Source organism: Epinephelus moara, chromosome 2, assembly GCF_006386435.1.
Source record: "Epinephelus moara isolate mb chromosome 2, YSFRI_EMoa_1.0, whole genome shotgun sequence".
Lineage (NCBI taxonomy): Eukaryota > Metazoa > Chordata > Actinopteri > Perciformes > Serranidae > Epinephelus > Epinephelus moara.
The window spans coordinates 19,617,539-19,642,512 of NC_065507.1; the positions used below are offsets into that span (position 1 = coordinate 19,617,539).

At 40.2% G+C, this 24,974-nt stretch overlaps 1 protein-coding gene across 1 annotated transcript in view; it reads right to left on the reverse strand.

Moving 5' to 3' along the window:
* LOC126401207 (glutamate receptor ionotropic, kainate 4-like) overlaps positions 1 to 24,974 on the reverse strand; it is a 432,132-nt gene that overhangs the window by 216,741 nt on the left and 190,417 nt on the right. Inside the window, exon 3 of the mRNA XM_050062325.1 lies at positions 13,950 to 14,083. Coding sequence (XP_049918282.1) covers positions 13,950 to 14,031 — 82 coding nt within the window. The 5' untranslated portion in view covers positions 14,032 to 14,083. The remainder of the gene's footprint in view (positions 1 to 13,949; positions 14,084 to 24,974) is intronic.

Genomic DNA, 24,974 nt, shown 5'->3' on the forward strand with positions numbered 1-24,974 from the left:
ATGGATTATCTCGGCAAAGGAGAAGTGCTCACTAACACAGATTTAGACAGATTTGTGAACAATATTTGAGGGAAATGGTCTTTTGTGTATGTAGAAAAAGTTTTAGATCTTTGAGTCCAGCTCACGAAAAATGGGAGCAAAAACAAAAGTGTTGCGTTTATATTTTTGTTCAGTGTATATCCCTTCAGTATGTTGTTTTGAACATTCTCACAGGTAATGAGTCCACCTTTGTGGAGAAGGAAGGGGGGTTGTCTATATGCAAGAATGATTGTTCCTTGTTCTAAATCATTCACTTGAATAAAGATGAAACTCTACAACAAGCTTCAGTCGGTGTTGCTATTTGATAGCTGCTAATAAATATATAGAGGCCAGTAAAAATTGATTTTGTGCAAATATATTTCTGACACACTTGTCTGACTGGGCAAGTGAAAAAAAAAAAATGATCCATGAACTTTCACAAAAGCAGGATTTAGTGCTATTGTACGTGATTGGATTTGATAGATATGACAGGATATGACATATCACTGATCCAATACTAATTGCAGCTTCAAAATACCTCACATTGGTTATCTTAACTGTACATCTAAATGCAATGCAGGTTAAGTGTGCGATGGGAGTTAATGCTCTTGTGTACATTCCGTAACCAATTACTCCAAACATTCAGTGTAAAGAATTAATCCGCTGCCAAACATCATGTATAATGGAGAACCCATAGGCTATAGACTAATGGTTGTGGCTTCTCCATACCAGCATTACCTCGTTCAGTTCAAAACTCAGAAGACTGCTGTATAACTCCATGGCTATGACCTTCATTCTACACCATCGCGGGTCTGTAAAGCACACTGTAATACTATTCATGCGCTTATTATATATAAACTTCGCTCATACCTTCCATCTCAGTATGTGGCAAGCTCCATTACACATCCACAAACATCACCCCGCAGCTTGTAATTAGTTTATTAATAATTTAAGTACTGATGTTTTCATGTTTGTGTGCGTAGCTGAGGATAGGGAACCATTTTTATGATCGCATATAGAGCATGTGCACATGTGCATAGGCAAATGAGCAAACATTCATTTGAATTTGTCTTTATCAATCCCACTGAGGATACATTCATTCAGGGGGGGTGTTCTGTGTGTGCCTGGGTGTGTGATCGAAACTAAGTACACACACTACATGCCTATGCACAGTGACTTTATCAGATTCACTGAATAATTTATGTGGTAAGCTCAGGAGCAAAGCAGTGTGCATAATTGCATAACATCACTCCTATCTGCCATTCCTGCCATTAACTAAACGATTGGTCCCAGCACCTGCCCTGGTAATTAAAACCTTAGAGATTAATCATAAACTCCCCCCCCTTTCAGTTGCCGCCTGAGGTTGAGATTTGTCTCTGCATGTACATGGGCTCCATTTGACCCAAAAAATCCTGAGCAAACATTTTCAAATTGGGCGACTGACTTCTGAGGAAACACATCCTGTAACAAAGGACATTGTTGCCTCCAGGCACACACACTGTTATGTGTTAAGCTCCCATTTCTTTCTGATATGTCCTCATTACATTTGCTGGCATCTGAGTGAAACAGAGAGAACTGGGCAGTTGGCTCTTGTGACAGGTGGTCACCTAAAAAGGGGTTTAGCTCAGATGTGCCCTGTAGCTTCAGACACATGTCTGAGTGTCATTAACCTAATGGCTCGCACAGCACATGGCTGAGTAATTAAAAGCCGGGAGATTAATCATGAAGTCTCCTCAAACGGCTCCTCGGCTGGACATCAGCCTCTGCTTCAGCCTCCATAAGAAACATATGGAAGTTTTACTTCAGAGGAACTAAGACTGCAATTCAAAGCAACGCAGGATACTTCCCTCTCAGTTATTTACTCTCCTTCCCTCCCAACATGCCATCTTCCCTGCTCTTCCAGTAACAGCGAGTTAAATGAGTTCATAGATGCCAACTGAAGTCAAGAGTGTATGAGGGCAAAATAAACCTGACTGGAGGCAAGGACACAATGACTCAGCCATGGCGGGTCTAGCAGCCAGCCTTAATAAGTCACTGTGAGTGTGCATGGGGTTGAACGGAGAGAATTGACAGTGTGGTGCTGCTGACTTGTGGGTATTAGCACAGCAGGGCTAATTACGCTATTAGACTCTACCTGTGGGCTTAAATTTCACCCATCCACCCTACATGCCCCAAGTGACTGGACACACATACAGTACATGTGTGTGCACACATTCATGAACAAACATTTTCATGGCCACTAGGCCAGTATCCCGACAAAATGTGCTCATACAGGAAGATTCTGTAGTATATGTTTTATGTCCAGTGTCTACATGCAGTATCAGTGCAGTTAAGTATATGCACGAAAGTAATGTGCCCTTCATTTAGCAAAGCAACTCATCTTCATACAATGGTTCGTATGATATCTCACAAAAATGCACATACAGTGGTGTAGGTATGATATCTAATGAATTAGAGCCCCATGAATGAACGTAATTAACATAAAGTTATGCAGGTTAGGTTTAGGAGAAGAAACATGGTGACAATCTACCTTAAAATATCTCAAAGTTCACTTGGTTTCGCACAGTTTCAAGCTCTCGTCTCCTTGGGGTAAGTCCTATGTCGTTTGACACAGCCACCACCCTGGCCTCCTTTCCTACACAAACTTTCAGTCTTTTTACCACTTCCTTCTTTCCTCCTGTCGGCACATTGTTCACGTGATCGCAGCCTTTCTGATTACATGGATTATACACAAATATCTGAATCATGATTGTATGGGTTATATACGAATTCTGTTTTTTTTTTGTAACTATAATCACTATGTCACTGGTGTTTTACTACTGCTTTACTTTTTGTTGGAATTAATCAATATGAAAAACTGCATTAAAGGAGCTATATGTAAGAAATATAAAGCAAATAGTCATAAAATCCTCCTAATATGTCACAGAGACTAAGGAATAATGTTCATATAACATACTGATCTCACCGACAACAATAGTACGGCCAGAATATTCGCATTTAAAAAAATATTTTACGGTCCGCAAATCATGTTTATGTTTTGAATTTGTGTTTTGGCCTGTTGCACCACCCACCGCCATCTACCAGTCATGCAGTCAGTAGAGTCTCAGCATCAGTTAAGGTTACGACTGAGCTACAGCAGCACAGCAAGCAGCGTTAGCAGTGTCCCGGTACATAGCATTAGCAGCCGGCTCCTCAGCTGTATCCCAGCAGCAGCGTGAGCAGCAGAGAAGCCGGACTTGCTCGAATGGTCCGCTGGAAAACCAAAGATCAAGGACGTGGCGACACGGCCCTGCCACGGCAGCCGTCCGTGGGCAAGCAAATCAGTCTCCAGCGTGCCGCTCTCCAGCAACCTTGAATCTGTAGGGGAGGGGGGGCGGACACGACTCGCGGCAGTATTTTGAATTTGAGTGCAGTAAGCATTTTGGCCACATTCTTACATACAACACCTTTAAATGTAAAGACTGCGTAATGACCGCGACCGTGGTTCAGCATTTTGGCCATCATCATCTTGTTTTTTGGAGTCAAAAGTGACCACATTTGGATGAGAGGGTGAAGCTATGGAGGAGTGAGGGATGGATCTGACTGAGAACCACAGGACACCACTGTGGTAGCAACTTGTCAATCTCAAGATAGCAATGTCCTAAAGCATACTCTGCTTTATGTTCTATTTTACTCTGCTGGACCATAATTTACAAAAAAAAGTAAAAGACATCGAAGAAGACGTGAAACTAGCAACTGAGACCTTAATCTCATTAGGAGTATGTTTACTGAGCTAAAAAAAAATCAAGTACTGTCATTTTTGCATAGACTTCTATACAATCATACTTCTTTTTGCAACCAGTGGAGTCACCACTTGTCTGCACCTCCTCATTGGCTTCACATTTCAGACCTGGAGGTTGCCGCCTGATTAAATGCTAAAAATGTCTTTGATGTAATGTGAACACAAAATTACAAATCACAGAACCACAAAGTCTAATTTGATATTTGCGTGTTTGATGCATGGCTACAGGTATTTGTGGGTAGCACACACAAATGCATATTTATGAGGACTTCCCCTGTGGCTACATCTTAAAGACAGAGAGCTAGTGAATGAAGTTCTACTGTATTTACTTAACAAGGACTCTCTCCAGTGAGAATCACTACATCATACTCAGTGCGTCTTGCCTTCCTTACATCTATCTCACAACAAACTGCATCCCACCCTGACAACAGCTCTAGTGATGCCAGTCTTGGGAGGCTGGGTAAAGATGGCGCAGGCTCAGCCCTGCTGCTGAGAAAGTGGAGCCAATTGAATTTAGCCCACCGAGAATCCTCTATCGTGTTCTCCCACTGAGTGTGGAAAAGGGAGCAAAGAGGCTAAGAAAGATTTGCCTGACTTTTTCTTATGGAGCCAGTGTGGTTGCTGCTCCCTCGGTACTCAGGGGTGCTCTCTAAGTGTTGTTTCAGGGTAATGTAAGGAAATACGAAAATGTTGTGTTTAACAACCTCAGGCTGGATCTCTTGTGGTGTGCATGTTTGTGAGTACAGCAGCTTGTTTCACACAGCGTGTATGCCCCAGACTTTAGTTAATAATACAGTTTTGAAGTTTTTGAACCTAACTGGAGATATTTACATAAATTTAGATTGTTAGCTGATGATATGACTTATGCGTCCTACCTGAAGAAATTCAAACTTTATTAAGTATATAATTGATTAACATGCTATTATTTGTCAGATCTTGCAACATCTGAAATGCTGACTACAAAAATACAGCTGTTTTGTGATAGTGTTGTGATAGTACAGAGTTAGAATTAAAAACTCATCTACAAATAAAATACCCATACTATCTGAATATGGCAAAGTAAAGCTGAGCTATGTGCTAATTCCAAACAATATACTGTTACAATAAATTACACTTCATTTTAGTGTTAAAAGTTTCCTCATTTGACAATTAGTATGAACGAAATCAACTTACCCTTTTGTACAAACAAAAATTCTATGTGTATCAATGAATGTCAATAAAATGATGACACTGAAAACACAACTGTACCATTAATTTTACATCTCAAAACTTCACAAAAAACTAATAAAACATCTCAGACTATCTCAGTTTATATTTGCTTTCCAAGATGATGCAGAAGCCATCATACCAGCTTCTATATTTTTGACAGATGTGTGGCCTTTTTCTCTGTCGTGTACAGTATTTTTCTGAGGAATAATAACTTTGAACATCTCACTCAAAATTGAGCAATTTTAGTCGCCTGCTGACGTTTTCATGTATACTGAAAGGTATTTGAAATTTGACAAAAGTTTGGATGCCAGGGTTGTACAGGAAATCTTTACAATATGCAGACAAAAACCACAAGGCCACATTGATTATTGGAACATTTCCACACCTCTTCAGTCAAATTAGGAAAGCTGCTAATATTAAACTCAGTAACCTCTGAGTCTGCATTTAATTGGTTTTTGCTTCGTATACAAAAATACCCTTGGTTTTAATTTGCCTGACCGTTGTTGCTGACGAGTTATGTAATATTTTATTAACTGACTGCAGATGAAAATTAGCTTTAAGCTAACTCTGATATAAAACATCAGATGCTATCATTAATGTTTAAGTATAAAGAATTGATTTCAAGGTCCTCCTTACAAAGCCCTCAATGGGCTATGACAAAGCCACATTGCTAACTACCATGTTGACTATTTGCCTTCAGGAGCACTGCGATCATATGCTGCTGGTTTATAGGAGGTTCCTGGCAACAGCTGAAAGAAAATCACGGATGCAGCCTTCGTTACGTTACGAAACACACTACCTATACATATCAGGGAAGCCAGATCCCCTTCTGTTCATGAGATATGATGCTGAGTAATGGCCAGTTAAAAGTGTTTTATGCAGAATTTTATGCTGTCACATAAGAATTCTTGACCTTGACTTTTGACCTTCATCTACCAAATTCTAATCAGTTCATTCTTCAGTCCAAGTGGATGTTTGTGTCAAATTTGAAGAAATTCCCTTGAGGTGTTCTTGAGATATTATGTTCACAAGAATGACACAGACAAAGTCACAGTGATCTTGCCCTGTGACCATGACCACCAAAATCTTATCAGTTCATTGTTAAATTCAAGTAGATGTTTGTGCCAAATTTGAAGAAATTCCCTTCACGGTGTTTTTGAGATATCACGTTCACAAGAGTGAGACAGACAAGGTCACAGTGACCTTGACCTGCGACCCTTGGCCACCAAAATCTTCTCCAGCCATGGCTATTGCCAATGCAGATACAGAAAAAAGTATCACTTCACTTGAGCCTTTAAGAAGCTATGACTTCCCCAATACAGCCCTGAAACTCTTTTTTTGTGTTTACACTACTCAGTGCTGCAATTCTTTTAAAATGTTGTATTTTACCTGATCTAATGACATTTCATGTATGTAAGGTGCTATATTCGCATATTCATGATACCTTACAAATAAAATAAATAAATAAAAATGTCATAAAAACAAGAGCATATATACAGTATATGCTCACATTACTATAGCCATGGTTTAAACAACAGCATATAGCAGTGAAGGTAAAATTATTACATCATTGTGTCAGAGGAGAATTAACCACCAGCGGTCTGTACCATTCTGAAAGGTCAGCTTTTTTTAAAACCAACACGGCTCAGTTCAAAACAGTCAACACAAGAAACTGAGTGGTCAGTGTTTTTTTTTTTTTGTTTTGTTTTTTGCTGTGGTGTGCTAAAAGTTGATGGAGCATACACATGAGATATGGGACCATCTGTTGTGAAACAAGATCTACTCCACCATATCTGCAGTCAGAAGTTTGGGGAGTGACTGCAATAACGACATTATAGATACAAAAAGTCAAACTAAAAAAGTGAAACTATAACACTATTGCTTCTTGGCATTGAGAGAGCAAGTTGATGAATTTCAGACATCAGTTCGGGACGCCCCTGGGCATCTCAGGGGCTAAAAAAAATGAATGAATAAATGCACAAAGAAAACCAGCAAACACAGACAGCCTCGCTCTTGAGATGTCCATGAGGACCCAATAATAAGAAATGTGATTTTTCATGAAATGTCAGTGACAGTAAAATATCTGTTTTTTAATACATTCCCCTGCCGTCCTTCGCTTAAATAATTCCAAGTTAATGGTTGTATACTGACAATGCATACATGTCTTGAAATGATATGCAGTGATAATCAATGAGACAAATGGCATATTGATAGATGTAAAAGTGAAATAACATGCACATGGTTAAGACAATCAGTGATTGATCCATATATGAAGTTTAAGGTATATCTATCTTTAATGTTCATGTGGTGTTTGTCAGACCGACCTGTGTGAAATCATTAATATCATTCTGATGACTTCTCCAAACGTTGCTGTGGAACAACCCCGCCAGCAGCTTTTCTACCTGATACAGTTTTGCAACGATGTGAAAAACATTTAAAGCCCATTTAATTTGTCTATTTAAGGGCACTGAAACCCAATACAAACAAGACCATGGAAGATTTTGGCTCCACAAATCCATTATGAACAATAAAAAATGCTGGTGTTGGAGATATTGTGTGCAGCTTGAAACAGATTTCCATAACAATTGATATTAAGCCTTACTCTCTGCTTAAAGAGAGACTACATATGCTCTAAAAAAAATAAATCCAAAGCCTTTCTTTTGCAGTATCACAGACAGCACATTTAAGGTGAGCGAAAGGATATCTGCTGAGGGAATTTCACGGCACTTGAGTGAGCCGACACCCAGTGGGTGCCAATAGCTAAATTTAGTGTTGGTCTCATAGGAGGAGGCCTTTCCTATGGTGAAGCCCAATGCTAGGAAACACTGTGTGGGCTTCAGAGAGATAAGAGAACCTGATGTGAATGCCTGTCTGGATTTTTTAATAAACACTAGACACATCTTGTACCTGTCTGTCAGCAGCAACACTGATTAATACAGTGTATTGAGATTCATTTATGTCTCATTTTCACTGCATGATTTCGCTTGACTAGACTCTACTTGACTCACTTTGGGTGCCAGGTGCTTTTACAATTTTGTTTTCCACTGAAGACAATGCCCCGTCAAAATAGATGGAATTCTTAGCTGATCGTCATAGCAACGCCACATGTAACTGCAATGAGATCCTCTTCAACGCGACACAGTGTGCTTTACTCCATTTAGCTCTCACTGGCAACCAAACAGAAGAATGTCTGTACTTTGTCTAATGACTGTGGCGTGGTTCTGCTGGCTGCCATTTATTAAAATCTGGATCAAGTACAAAAAATTGTCACTTCTGATGGTAGCTAAGCAACCTAACGACAGATTTGTGCAGGAATTCCAGTGTCACACTAACACGCAAGCTACCTGGAAAATGTAGTGAGTTAAGCTACCACTTACTCTAAATCAAAATGAAGTTTCACTACATTGAAGCTATCCCAATAGAAATGTAGACAGCTAAGCTACAAGAATATGGCAAAAGTACCTTGTTACCTGCAAAGCTGCTTTTATTTTATTTTACTTTATGTCAAATAAGCTTTTTGTCAGTGATTAAAAAAAATGCCAGCTAAACAAATTAGCAGGCAAAAAAAGTTAAGTTGAACTGTTTACTATAAAATAGCAGACTTAAATGAAACCTTTTGTTTGTTTGTTTTTTTGGAAGGGTCAGGGTTACTGTACTTTCAAAGCAGAAGCTTCCAAAGAGGCAAAGTCTCTTGCAGACGCCCAAGACGCTTGACTGTCAAAAATATTTGTGGCAGCTTTGGTTGCTCTAGTCGCTCATCACGTGAATTGTTGAACGTTCGATTGTGCTTGTAAATTTAAAGGAGCCGAAATGCGGAATACTGGCTTGAAAGCAGAGTAGTTGCTGCTTGCTGTTGTCCAGTCAAAAAGCCCATAGTTGGCCTACACAAAGTTATGTTTGGTCAATGAAAACAGAAAACAGAAATAGCAAGGAAGACTTGCATGCTACGTCGCAACATTAGCCTGCAATTCTCTCCTCTATTACTAACATAACACACTTTAAAACTCACTAGACCACCCAGCTATCTCACGTGTCCATTGCAAATCCACTAAATATATACAATCCATGGACAAAACACGAGAGAGATGCGTCAAGAAGTGCAATGTAGCCAACTGAAGGATTGGTATGTGATGTCATGTGAAAGTGCTTCCCTTGTCTACATGCCTCCGTGTGGCACTGGTGTTAGTCACATTACTTAACCCTTACTATTACTATCCTTACTTTTATCCAGACCTCTGCAGAAAAAAAAGTCTGCTACACTTCTAACTTTTTTGCACCCACACTACCCAGTCAATTAATTAACTGAAGCTATTTGACTCAGAAAGTAGTGATGTTACCACCGTACTACGGAGACATGCTGTTAAATCCGTAATGTTGCTACTTGTAGTGATGCTACTGCCCAACACTGCACACTAGTGACAGTTGTCTCTGACCAATCAGTGATCTGCAGTGTTTTAACTGCACCTTCTAGAATCGGCTCAGCTCACTTGGAACCTTGATGAAGGTGGCACCAAAACAGTGCCAGATACCACGTACTATCCACAACCTTTGCTAATGGAGAATGAAAAAAGAACAGTTCCAAGTGAGTCTAGCTGAGTCAAGTCAAGCTGTGTTGCTCCTTGCAGTAGAAATGAGGCATTACTTGGAATCCCTTAATATTAATTACTTGATCATGCGAAGGAAACGATGAACCTTTTTAAATCCTTAGTGATCACTTCACACCATTTTGTTCTGCTCCTACTACTTTTCTTATTAAGAACATTTCAACAGGGGTTACAAGATGGAAAAGCAATCCATCTCGTGTGAAACCTCCTACTGCCTTTGATTTACGGATATCAGATAATTGGCTTTTTTATTCTGATACTGAACTGGACAGAGGCAGTATGTGTGGGTGTGTGTGTGTGTAGTGAGGGCTCTGCAGTGTGAGGCAAAGTTGGCAGTGTTGATGGATGTAGCTCTAATGAAGGACCATGTGGCTCTCATGAATGTCTTCCTAGAGGTTCTCTCCTTGTATTGACACAAACAGACATAAGGTCACAGTAGTGGTGTGTGTGTGGAAGATAATTTCTCCAAGTTAGCATAAGCAGAGGCTTATTGGCTGGATGAATTTCGACGGCAGACACTCTGTCACTTAACTAATGGGGGAATACCACCCACAGCAACAAGCTGCACCATATGGTAGTGAGCAGAGACTTTCATGTAATATTATGCAGTATCTCTTCTTGTTTAACTGTTTTACTCATGTAGTCCCATGTCTGAATCAATAAGAGGTCTTCTCAACAGAATGTTCTTTCATGATAGCACTTTGTGAATTGATTTTACCTTATACACTGTCTTTAATATTTTATCTCTTTGATCTAAACTATTAAATTATGCTATTCATGATTAGTTAAAGCTTCACTTGTCTGTGTTTCTTTCTTATTAGAAGCCATACTGAAGCAAATTCAATTATTTATACTCTCTCAGGTCAATATCGCTATAATTAATCTTTCATTACTCTGCAACAGCCTCCAACAACACTGCAAGTTATATAGGGTTCCACTGCTGCAACACAACAGTAAAAAGGTGAAATGAATGAAAGGCATGTTTTATGTTGCTATCCGACCAATCAGAGGGTCTATCAGAGGGCATGTAGACCTACTATACATGCCAACTAATTTGCAAACGAAAGTCCATTTTATCCCTGGATTTGCCAACAACACAGCAGAGACAACGATAAGTTCCTCAGTTCACCTACACTGGGCTTGCTGCTGGCTGCTGGCTGGTCCTGGCGGGGAATGTGGCGGGGGTGGGAGGTTGTTTTTGGCCCTGATACATTCAGAGAAGGCCAGACAGTGACATTATGCCAGCCAGGCAGGACTCGAGGGACAGCCATGTTAAATACCATCTCCTGGAGCGCAAATGGCAGGGAGTTTGTGGTGGCGTTTGGGGGTATGTGTTTGTTTGCGTGCCTTAGTGCACTTTGAAATTTGTGCGTTGCTGTGTGTTTGTGTGTGTGTGTGTGTGTGTGTGTGTTTGTGCTTGTGCATTTCTATGCCTCGTACTGCCTTGTGCATAAATATATACACATACACACACCTAGATAGAGCACACACAAACACATACTGACAGTGCACTGGCAAAGAGACTGGTGCTGTGCACAGATGACATTAGAAGAAAAGGAAAAACAGGCCAACTGCCTAATTACCCATCAACGATGCAACATGACTGAGATAAACATAAACCACCATCGCTGCAGAGGTGCTTTTGTACAATCAGGGGGAGGGTGGAAGAGAATGCAGGGAGAAAGCAGAGACATGGGGCTGCTCATCATTTATCTAACAATATTCACAAACAGGGAACGATTTGTTCTTGGTCTTGTTGATACAGTAAACTTTGAAGCAGCGTTGCTTTCAAAATACAGAAAATGGTTTGGGGCAACGTATGCAAAACCACCAAAAAGGTTTTGCAAACCTTCGCTGTGCTGTGGCAGAGCTGTGATACACGGAGCAGGCACGAGAAAAAAAAACTAGTGAGTGATACAAAACATGTTCACAAAATAAGGAATGTTGCTACTGTTCAAAGATGACAGTTGTACTGACTCCATTTTGGCAAGGCTCAAAATACTGGAAGGATAAAAAGACTTACTCCTCTCACACAATAACAGATGTAAAGGGAGGAGGGAAAGATCAGAAAGAGGCTGCATTAAAGTTCCAATATGCATTTATGAGCCTGTACGACCGAGAAAACTAGATAATGTTTTCATCATTACTGAAACTCATTGCTCCAGAAACGAGTGCACTGCACTGCAGCTTTATCGTGTTGAGGACTGAATTCAATGCACCAGAAAAGACTATTTTACACACAGGCAAACTTTTGTTTTCAGTACTTTGATTCTTTATTTTTCTAAAAGTGTACTTCTGTTCAGTCTCAAGAACACATTCTTAATGCTCCGTTTGAGTTTACTTGATGTTTTAATAGCCTTATAATAACCGCATGGGGGTCTGTATACTGATTTTGTGTTAACTTCCACCCCTCTCCCCTGACAAGAAATCACGCTCTCAGCTGTTCCTGAAAGTTGACAACCATGCTATAAATTTAAAGCGAGCCACTGAGAGAAAACGATGGGAGCACAGCCTGTGAGCTGGAGAATCAATCTCATTCTCAGTCTTTAGCTTTACGTCTACTTCCCATTTGTTCCTATATATACAGTATGGATACTGTATATACACACACACACAGTTTCCCTAGGACAGGAGATCTATTCAATAAAGAGACAGTCAGTCAAACTTTTGGTAGATGGGGAGCTAGTGACAGGGTGTCAGAGACCTGCTGACTGTAGGAGAATATTAACAAGAGGGGACCACTCCTGTTGGTTACCAACAGGCTCTGGCAGGTTATGAGACTTTTGAACCATGCCCTCTCAGATGCAATGTCTAGTCAGTCTCAACCGTGGTCCACCGATCTGCCACAGTATCCAGAAGCAGACTAACACCACCAGACTTTGTGCTATTGTCTCAAGCTGCATGCATAACAACGACATTGATTTAGGCAGGAATGGTACTAATCACATATATATTTATACTTATCTATTTACTATTTAAAATGGTGATAGTATCGCAATATTTTGTGTGGTGATATTGTATCTCTCTCTCTCTCTCTCTCTCTCTCTATATATATATATATATATATTGTATATTGATATCTTTTATTAAAACCATAATTCATTTTTGCAAATACACATTTTAATACAACTTTTAGTTCTAGAATATAAAATCAATTGCTTTTTCGGTCCACTAGATGGTGCTGATGAGTTCAGCAGAGGTCTCAGTCAGCAGCATTGGGCAGGAAGTTCATCAACACAAAGATGGAGGCATCGGATCAGATTTTTTAACACGAAAATAAAGACGGACTTGGATATAACACACGTGATTTGCAAGCGGTGTTTTATGAGAATACTCTGGGAATACTACGGATATGAGGGCTCACCTCACATGCCACCATCCAGAGATAGCGTTAGCCACTGACAGCCAAGCTAAGGCTAAACCCACTCCACCGAAAAATCAACCAACACTGGACACACTTACTGTAGCTTGACAAAACTACCATCCATCAGATGTTTTTTCACCAACACAGCCGTACCCAAGCTCTACAGGCAAGTGACTTCTGGACTTCAAGGTCGGTGGATTCAGATGTGACAATAACGGGACATTATCTCACAGAGAACCAGCGACTCCTGTCTCATATTGTGAGTCTGTTGGTGACCCCACCCCTAATATATGCTATAATGTGTCAGTGAATGTTTACTGAGTTTAGCAGTGGGAAACACAGCCTTTACATTTACATTAACATCAGGGATAAAGCAACTGTTAAGGCTAAGTTTAAGGTTTAACAAAGGTCAGGTTAGCAATGTGGTTAGACTTGGTGCTGTGGATGTCTCTGTTGTATTGTGGTATAGCCTAATATGCTTAAACTCTTCTCTACACAGCTACTCCATGAATTTCTGTTTGCAACACTGCACAGAAAAAATGCGATTTTTTTTAATGCAAAAGCTGGGTCTAGTGTATTTCAGAGTCAATTAGGACCGTGGTATATATCCACACATTAAGTTTTTAGCCAGTTGATACCTCACGCCATGTGTGACTGGGAATAAATGTGTATCTTACTTTTGATTGAATTTCTTTAGCCAATTTTCCAATTAGAAACTGTGAAGTTGGACTGGCATCTAACATTTCAACAGCAATTTGACTTAAGCTCAAACTCAATAATTAAAATTTGAAATTCATTCCTTCACAGATTTTTCGGTTAACATGGGAAAGAAAATCCTCTCTTGCATGTAGCACATGACTGTCATGCAAGTGCTGTAATGTCTCTAAATCAATAAAAAAAAGACCTCCAGGGTCAACATGTTTTCCACTGCTACTTGACTGAACAATATTGAAATGGAGTTGTAAAAATTTACCTATTCTGAAGGAGAGCGGGCCACCAGAGGTGCTTCTCACCCACATGGCTAAGAAGAGCAGAAGCGCCCAGGCTGTGAGCATCTTCTATGACTCCTCATGGGTCCTGCCCCGGGGGTGCCCCTGTCACAGCCACCTGAAAAAACATTCAAAGCAGAGAACATCACTTAGATATCAACCAACATGAAGAGGGCCACACAAAAGCCATATCCATGTGTCAGACAGTAAAACCCGCAGACATACAGTACAGTACTTCCTCTCCATCTCTCTCTATCTGTCCGTCTATCTCTTCCGTTGCATACTGGGAATCTGTTAGTGAGAGTGTGAAACGGCTGCTAAGTGAATCTAAGGCCCATGGGAGTTTCAACGGCTTTTCTCCTCTTATTGCTGGTTTTGTGTATTACTGGGGAAGAGTGAATTTGCTGCTTGGGTTTTTGCTGTGTGTGTAATAGATGACAAGATGAGCACCCAGGCAGCTACATGAACACTCCATAATACTCAATTTGGACCCAGAAATTTGTCCAGATGGTGTTCTATAAGTGAATAAAAGCTGGACTTTATTCTTAAATCCTTGCATTAAACTTGCGTGTCTAGAGCCATCTTCTTCATCTGTTGGTCACTTATCCTGCTAAAGGGCACCTCAGTGATGGTAATTTAAAATTGGAAAAGGATCAAACTTTCCACTCCCAAGCTGCTTCTCTAACCTTCAAAGCCTCCATTGTCCTGGTGTGTATATCCAGGTAGAAAAATAAAACCCTTTCATGCATGGCACACATGCACTTCTCACAGGCTTTTAAGTTGTAATGTCTTTCTTATTGCCGGGGTGCAAGCTGGATATGACAACCTGTCATATGTGTCTGTCTTGAATGAATGCTGTTGTTGCCTCTGTTTGCTGCATTCATACTCTGAAGCCTGCTGTCCTCTGTGCCCTCTCTTTTTTTCCCCACGTACTTCGCTTCTTTTTGAGTTATTCTGTCTCAGTGTCTGCTCTCCTGTCGCAGGTTATTCACTGATGTTGATGCCTCATTATTTGGCTCTGTTTTTTTCATACCACTCCATTTCACCTGTTTCATTGTTTCCATCACAGTAAATCAATGTGACAGCCAGTCCTCTCACTGGCACAGGCAGAAGATTACAGAAAGTACTTTTTTTTTCATAGTTAAAGTGGTTGACCAATGGGGGGAAAAACAGACTGCACACATACTTGATTGTGGTCCAAATCTGCTTGCCCAAGGCAGCAGGGCAACTGTTGTGGTCGAGCTTTGTTTTCACATTTAACACTTGTGTCAGATCAAGTGCTGCTTTGCTAATCTAAACAAAGCACAGAGGGTTAGTGTAAAAATGTCGAGAGGGCGTTCTAAGCTTAAATTTTGCAAAAATGCTATAAAGTACAACAAGTACAGTCACTTCACATTTTGTACTCTTCACTAGTTTCACCATATTTAAACTACTGTGTGGAGGTCTGGGGCAACAATTACAGGAGTTCCCTACAATCTTTAGTTATTTCACAAAAAAAGCAGTCAGGATAATTAACAGCTAGTTATAGGGATCATACACAGTTATTGTTTTTACAGTCAAAGTTATTAAATTTGTGGATCAAGTAGAATATCAAACAGCACAAATCATGTTCAAAGCAAATAATAATCAGCTACCAGGAAATATTCAGAGCATGTACAGTCACAGAGAGGGAAAATATAACTTAAGGGGATTATTTTATTTCAAGAATGTAAAAGTGAGAACTACCAGAAAAAGTTTTTGTGTGTCTGTATGTGGTGTAAAACTATGGAACAGTTTAAATGATGAATTAAAGCAATGTCCAAGCATGGAGCAGTTCAAGAAGAATTACAAAAATATGATTTTCATGAGGTACAGGGGGGAGGGTGTATAACCTACACTTTGATTTGATTTTTATATTTTTCTTTCTCTTCTCTTGCAAACAATGCAATGCATGTATGTGTATAGCTATGTGTGTGTGTGTGTGTGTGTGTGTGTGTGTGTGTATGTATGTGTGTATATGTGTAGCCTATGTATATGTGTGTATATATATATTTATATTTTTTTCCTTAAATATATTATTATTATTATGATTATTACTATTACATATCATACATTATGCAAGTGGTACCTACTCAGATGTATATATATATATAAATATATATATAGTGTATGAATTATTTAAGTTATGTTATGGATAAAGAAGATATCTATTTTTTTTTTTTGTTACGTTGGATTTGATGTTTATGTAATCAAGGAAGCAGGATACATGATGATCGATATATTGATGATTAATGGAGAAGGGATAGGATTTAATAAACGTTGCTTCATCTCACTCCTTTTCGAATGTGTATGGTAAATGATCAGTTTTCAATTTTGTAATACAACTACAGCTTTTTCAAACTTTTGTTCTATTTTTTTTGTTTTGTTTTGTCTCATTTTGCATACATTTCCGAAATAAACTAAACTCATCATCATCATCATCATCATCATCATCATCATCATCATCATCATCATGCAACAGGTAGTTACATGACTTGGTGTCACATGTTCCAGGTCATTACATGGCGTTACCTGTGATTCTTCTTATGTAATTTCAATTCAGGCATTCTATGCCAAATTGCAGCACAGTGGTGCAGTGGTTGGCATTGTCACCTCATAGCACGAGGGTTTCTGGTTTGAATCCCAGGGTGGAGGAGCCCTTCTGTGCAGATTTTGCATGTTCTCTCTGTGTCAGTGTGTGTTTTCTCAGGGTACTCTGGCTTCCTCCCACAGTCCAAAGACATGCAGGTTAATTGGTGACTCTAAATTGCCTGTAGGTGTGAATGTGAGTGTGAATGGTTGTCTGTCTCTATGTGTCAGCCCTATGATAGTCTGGTGACCTTCTCCAGGGTGCACCCTGCCTCTAGCCCAAAGATAGGCTCCAGCCCCCCTGCAACCCCTAACAGGATAAGCATTCATAAAAATGAATGAATATGCCACATTTCAGAATAAGGTGTTTAAACAGTGAAAGGGAAAAACAAACACACAAACAAAAACGCTGTAGTTGCAGAGATGATAAATCAGCGAGTTGGTTGTAGTTCTCCTTCAAGAGACCCACAGCAGTGAGGATAATGAGGTACACTGAGGCCGTTGGAGGGGGTACATTATGTTCGTAGTCATGGGAATAGAATGAGTGCAGAGAAGCTGGCCCTGTATTTATAAAAGTTTTCAGAGTGCCTAATCAGTCCTAATTGACCTACAATTCAACCCATGATGGATACAGTGTATGGTCCTACTTTGGGGCTTAGCAGTAAAAGCATCTTTTCTACTCCCCTAACCTATGAAATTACTCTTATCTCCTCCAGGATTTAGAAGACCTGCAGAGTTATTAGGAGTTCCCAGCAGGTGAATAATGATAGAACAAACATGCACACATTTTCCAGGTGTGGAAATATGATGGACATTTAATTTAAAAGAACAAGCTTCTTCAAACAAAATTTGAGGGAGCTTAGTTTGACTGATTACGTCCGTGTTCGGGGTAATTGTTCCGTCTATAAACCTGGACCCACACCGCAGAATTCTTTCACTTCGTAGTTAATTGAAAACATGGAAACAGAGTTAAACATGTTGATTTGGTCGCAGCTGTGATTGCATTCATATCATCTCAGAGCTCCTACACCAAGTATATTCAATAGTTTTCCCACCACCAAAATGATAAAAATACATACACAGCCAATATATATCGGTATGCATACTTTGTCCTTGACATTGTCACTAAACCCAAGGATAGCATGAGGTACGATGTTGTTGAGTAAAATGGCGGGGCACATGGACACAGCAGCTTTGCTCTCCCTGAAGTGCCTGTCTGTAAATTCCTGTATGTACCCACTGGAGACACCTAATTTTGTTGAACAGCTGTGCGATGACAATAAAGACATTGATTGACTGATTGACTGATTAGTAAAGATGTGTGCCACCGTTAGAGCAGACCAACAGCAGTGTCAATGACACATCTACATTCTTACTGTGGCTAAGAAACATTTACATTTACACAGTGACCCAAAAACTTTAACAGCCTTACTGATAAAACAATGTAAAGGTTTATCACCAGATAAATTGGTTTAAAGCTGCTATAATCGTATTTTTGATACATTTATTGTAATGTCCTGCAACTTTACTGTTTTAGTTCACTCTTACTGGTCATATAGCGTCATTTTCAGAATTGGCAGAGAGCTGTTTTCAGTGAAAAAGCTCTAAGCCCACTTTATACTACTAGCTCAGCTCCAGCAGACATATAAGCCCGTTTTAGACAGGAATTGTACAAATTTGCAGGAAAGCCCAGTCAGTCTTTTTCAGCATTGGCAGTATGAAAACAAAATTGGGGAGTGCGGCAAAATGCTGCCTGCCTACTTTTGTTAATATAGAATGTGCCATTTTCGGGGCAGTAACAAAACTTGTGGCTCAGCGTGTGACGTAAACAGCCGTGGCTGGTCAGTCCTTCGGTGATTCTCTCATAAGTTGGCCCGTCCTTCACCGTCCCCGTAATCTGCTGGTTAACGGCCTCTTCATTTACGAGGACAAGAAGGGCGTGCAATTCCTTGTCTCCCCAGTTGCTCATCTTTACAGTGTCTGCCAGGTTTGCGTTTCCCTTTTGCTACTAGCTGCTCGCTCATTCCTGCTATCAGCTGTTTCCTGTTTATCCACCGCCAGTGGCTCGCACGTGCGGCGTCATTAACAGCTCCTCCCACAAGTCTTCAACAGCCCCTCCCGTTGCGGAAGGCCACCTTGTTCTGTTTAAACCAAAAAAAGCTTCGCCAATATGACTACCCCTACAAGGCGGAAAATTGGGCACCTCGGATCAACTCGCCAATCAGGCTCTGTGTGTCTAAATGCTCGCAGCTGGCCGGAAAAACGGTCCAACATTCCAGAAAATCTGGCAGTGTAAAAGGGGCTACAGTTAGCAACAAGCTGGTGAACACAGTGGCATATTTAGCAGCTGAAGAGCCAGATTTTGCTCTCTGGAGTTGGTAGAGACCAAAAACAGAGCTAAAAGAGAGTGAATATTGGAGTTGAATTTGCCAGATGCCCATAAACATGACCCCAAATCAATCAATGCATGTTGGCACTTGCCTGTTCGATGTGAAAATAGGCAGCAGTTTGCTAAGTTTTCCATATAAACCTATGAGATGAAAATATGTTAGTGTTGTGTTCAAAATGTGTGAACTTTGCTCCAAAGTGGCCAAAACAACATCAGTTATTCCAAGTTTAAGATAACTGAGCTGACATCTGTGTGCAATCACAGTACACTGTCATAGATTTAACACCTTTTCTGTATTTTGTTTCATTTTATTGCATCAAATTGTGTGTGGTTCAGTCTAGCAGTCTTTTGAAAGTGTTGATTGCACACCAGAAATACTAAGAAAACAAAAACACAGCACGCCATCATAAATTTCACAACATGATTATAAGTATAAAACACTGAAGCATTCATTTGTGATATTTTTAGTCCTATTCTGATTCATAATTCCTTGAAATTATTATTAGGCGCTTGATAAATACGAGTCCCGTTCTCCTTTCATCAAGGTTAGACTTTGTTATTTAATCTTTAGTAGGTAGCTGAGGAGTGGGTGGTTCTGGTAAGCAGAGGCAGAGGACAGTGTCGTCTATTTTGTCAGTTTTCATTTTGCCGAGAATAGAGTTTTTCAAAGAAGATGAGAGGTCAGCGACTACAGGTCAGTGCTACCAGAGTGACAGTATTATACTGGGAGGCAACTGTATAAAGGACTTTACCTTGGACAAGACAAACAAAGAGTCTCTTTAGACTTATCCTTCTAAATATAGTGAGCCAGTTTGATTTGTTAGATGCACCGAGGACAAAGCATCCAAATGTCAGGCAGTACACCTGTGAAGATGGCAGACAGCAAGATTAGCGCAGCCAGACTCAATAGACTAGAGCTTCTATTTTCGTACAGGCACAAAGCCAGCAGAGGTGCAAATGTAGCCACAATGTCATTTTCATCAGGAGACAGTGGACTGTGTTGGGGTTGTATCTGTTGCACATGTTAGCACATTTGTCTCTTGGGGTAATGGCTGGTTTCTGGATTTGGGGAAGTGTTTATCTGGAGTGTCTCAGCTGGCAAACCTGGGCTTCACTATGGGACAAACATCAGAGAGTAGGGTCTGAAGACCCAGTGGAGGTCTTGTACAAACTGGTGGCAGCTTGCCACAGTGCTGAGGATGTTTATGACAACACAGTGGACAGGAAAGTTCAGCCTCCTGTGGGCAGTGGGAAAGTTTTTATGTTTTGTGTGAGGAACCGTTGGTTTGTTTCATTTAATTTCTATATGGCCTCTCAGGCTTTAGTGTGCATCTTTGCTGACTTGTATATCAATGAACTACACTGTTTTTGATCACTCCTTATCTCTGTCTTTCTACATGAGATGAATCTCAGATAGGGATGGGAACTGACTGATCAATTTTCTGCATGGAAAAAGTAGGCGCACAGCTTTTCAGTGTCAATGCAACTCTTTTATTACCTCTGAGTTGGAAGACAAAGTGGGGTTTGTGTTATTATGACGGAGGATTACCCCTTTTCGACAGTCACGGGCTGGCTTGGTTTGGTTTGGTTTGGTTTAGGCTATCAGCCCAGCGTGGCAGGGATTTGCATTTCCATTTTAATAGGGCTACCCACTTGAAGGTGTGTCTTAAACTGATGACGGCTTGTCTCAAGTGATAACGTTTAAAAGCAGTCCCCTGTTTTTTTTGCTGCATGTGTTTTTCCATCACACAGCAGGGCAGGTAAAATAAGTTTACCTGTTGGAGGTGAGCTGTTTGCAGAGGTGCAGTAAGACTGTTTGCAGAGGTGCAGTAAGAGCCTGTTGTCTGCAGCTCTTCATCTAACATTTCACTGTGGCTGATTCTGCTTTTACTCTTCCTCCCTGCCGTATTATTACATTTCTTGAAGAAAAGCCGCTAATTAAGCTCCGCTAATTCAGTGATAGCCACATTTCATTTCCCATAGTCTCACAAAAAAACTATTTTGCTAATTAAAAACTTATTGTGAAGCAGCAAAATAAGGAAATGTTGAGTCTTTGAGCAGCAACTTCACATGACTTCTGTAAAGTAAAAACAGGGCACAGGAGATAAACTAAACCCCAAACCACAGAGATTCAGTTAGAAGCTACGAAAGTACTGAGAGCTGAACACACAGAGACTTTTAAAAATGTCTTTCTCTCTGGTCTCCTGCAGACAGAGGTGAGTAGAGTCTTGCGACAGTGGGGGCATTGGAGGTTGGCTGCAGTCTGCGAGACATCACTGAGGGCGGTAAGCGCAGATAAACTGATAATGGAAACGCAAAATTGCTGCGGCATGGCTATACTCAGCGCGGCCAAATGTTACAGGTATTTTCCCCTCTGTAACGGATGTGCTGTCCAGTTGGTAAGCAGTAGCAATCCTGCATAGATTGTCAAATACATGGCATTCCTTGAATTTATGCCCATGTTGTGTAGACGGATGTTTCAGCATACTGCTAGTGTTACCACACACATTACAAACAGCACTGTTGTTATCTTCTGTCATGAAATGAAGCCGCGCTTTTGACCATTACTTCCTCACCCATATGATTTCGTCTTGTAGACTTCCAGCAGCACGTACACATTAGTTTGACATAATTATTATTCAAGGTGCAACTGTCAGAAAAACATGCCAGCACTGATAAAAGAAATCAATAAACCTGGAGGCTTACGACTCCAATGGATCAGACAGTTCTGGTGCAACTGGTTCTCCATTCACACCCATCTCAGCAGCAGATCAGAAAAACAGATGGCAACACAAGGTCAGCAGAAAACCTGTTTTGATGTGCGCAGCTATGCTATGAACAACATGGCCGTGCATCTCTCTGTGTCTCTTAAATCACTTGTCTGTCAGGGGAAACTATGATTGATGTCAGTCAAATCTGTCAAAGGTGGAATCCATGTAATATATTGGACCCAATCCTCCATCAGAGAATAGATTCACAGATGTCGTATCATCCTTTTGCCTCACATAATGTCTGCCGTGTAGTGTGGCTAGGTATGAAGAGTTTCTTTGGAGAGCATATTCTGTTGATATAACATCATCAACCCTTTTGGTACACAACTACCAATTTCAATCTGAACTTCGAGATGGGGGAGTGAAGAAGTGCACTCTGCCCTTTCTAAGCAACTCCTAGGAAAGTGTAAGTAAGTGTGAAACCATATAAGCCAGTGGCAACAGTACAAGTCTATGATTATCATTCTATGCAGCTCTGTGTGTGTTTGTCTGTAACCCTCCCTACAGTCTGAAAAGATTCACTCGAGCTGAAACTGCATGTGTTTTTACTGAACCTTTTTTTAACTAAAAGGAATAACATATGGCAGATTCCTTTTCAGTAACATAACAGATGAATATTTGACCATTTTTTTCTGGCATTGGAAATTATTTCAGGATTACACTGGCAAAAAGGAAATCCCAAACCCTGGCAATGTGAATATCATGTGAAATAGGAGTTAACATCAGGCTTACTTCAATCTCATCTACCGACCATTTATTTTTTTGGTAACGTTTGGCGGCTCACTGCCTTTGATGGGCAATAAGACGGATCCTGTGGGTTCTCAGACTACCTTACTGAGTTATTGCTCAGGAGAGCCCTGGGGAACAGTTGGATTCGACTGTCAACACATCAAGATCATTTCACAGACCTTTCCCAGGAAAACTATGCAAATAACAGCTGTCAAAAGTCTTCCCCCGAGGTTTTCAGAAAAGGAGAAAAACAGCATTAAATGAGAAGCCTGTTCCGAAATTAATTGAGTACTGAAAATTCCTTGCAGCTTGTATCGTTATGCACACAGGGGGATTACTGTGCTTTATTGTTCAATTAGCCCGACTCTAGAGCAGCATGTTTTAAACAATGTAAAATGCTCTCATAGAACTAACAACTGATAGCCCAGAGTACATGTTGTATATAGCGGCAATTTCTTGAGACTAGCGTGATTAGCAACACACAGAACTGCACCATGTTTAATGGACTCACTTGTAGCGGAGAGCTTCACCACCTCTACAAAGACCCTATTTCTTTAACTTAAATTGAAAGTGGGGAAAAAAACCAAAGATATTTTGGTATCCTTAAAAACAACTATGGCAAATCGATGTCAGCAGTAGCTCAGAAACCGCAGCAGCTTCCATCTCCATCCAGCTTTAGATTGGTAGTCAATGCGATCTGTAACACTAATGGCTCTTCAGTGAAATCAGCTCTTTCATGTTAGAGTTCAACACAAATCCCAATACACTCAATACATGAGTAAAATTAAGATTGAGCTGAACGATTGCCCTCGAGTTTTCAGAACTCCTGAATCAATTATATCAATTTGAGTTCAGCTTCTGATCTGAGAAACACAAACACCAATTGATCTGTGTCTCTACTACTGTACTAGCAGACCTGCCCACTGCACAATGCCCCTTTGAACATAGCAATGATTATATTTGTGAGACAAATGACTACAAATGTGTGATTCCAAGACAGAAAAACACAAGTAAACAAGTGGTGCAAAAAGTAAGAGGTGAGGGCACTCAGGAAAAAAAGATAAATTGTGAAGCACCTTGGTATCTTCAGGCAATAACAGTACTTCTATAAATTTCTAATCTGTGCTGCTATAGAGCTTACATGCACCAAGCACTTGTGCATTGCAAACCAATAGACCGCCAACTCAAGGAGTGTGTTTGATTTATTTTTTTATTTAATTTTCTCACCGTTTAACTTCGGTTTAACTGAGCATTATCCTGTATTCTGTGGGCAAGAAATGTTTCCAGATCTCCTTTTCTCTCTCACTCTTTCAACTTTCTATCCCAAACGGCCTTTTTAAACTCACTCCCTTCACGCCTCCAGTCCAAACATCCCTGCTACCCATTTCCTTGTCCATTTTATTTATTTCCTTGAAGGCAGGTCTGGTTCTGTCTGGCACCACATTTTTTGAAAATAAATGTTAAATGCTAGATTTGAAATGGCTACTGCCGCAGTAGTTATAGGTATTTTTAGTCCTCATGACAGTAACACATTGGACGGAAACCTCATGACAATATAACACCGTGATGATTCTTCCCGAGCGCCACAATCGACATCAACTTTAAAGTCCCGCTGCAGAGACTGGATTGTGGAGGAATGAAGAGAACAATAGCACAGATTACTTTTACTGTGAGTTGGCATGAATAGGTAGACAGACAGGCAATCATACTGTATAGAGTTGTACCCATTGCATTTTCAGTATAAGCCTCCCCTGAATACTGAACAGGCTGAGAACCGTGAAATAAAATGCCGGCTATTGTAACTCTTCTTTTGTTTCTTTGCTCACAGAAAAGCCAGCGCAGGCTGAGATGGTGAGATGAAATCAGAGAAAAGGGGACTGCAGTGTGATCATAGATGTTCTGAACATGGTTTTAAAAACAGTGAGAAGGTCTCGGATATAATGTACAGTATTACACAGACTGAAAACTTCTTTCTAAAGACAGAGAGCAAGTCGCTTCCCTTAAAGATTAAATTTGACTTTGAGCAAATAAAGTGGAGGGGGGGTAAAAACTGAGGAAATTAAGACATTAAAACCCTACGGTAAATCTGACGCTGTGTTGTTCATATCTGCTGTGGAACAAAGACAATATTTACTGGAAAATGTGATAATAATGTTGCTCCATGTTCATTTGATGTGTAAGTAGGCAACTGTCTGTTCTTCCCCCTAGTGGCCACAACTCAATTAATACAGCTTTAAAGAACTCACAATATGCATAACATGTAATTAGTTGCAGCAAGAGACACAATGCATCTTTAAAATGAATGTTTTCGTAAAGTTTGTGTCGTAAATGAACTGGAACAATATGCAAAAGCCTTTGATAAGCAGGTGATGGTTATAATTATGTCCGAATAATGTGAGGATTGGTTGAAATTGCATTCATTCTTTCAGCTGAAAGACCGAGAAATATTGGAAAGACTGATAAAGGAGGTTTTTGGTTTAGAATAAAACAACATATTAACACTATATTCAAGA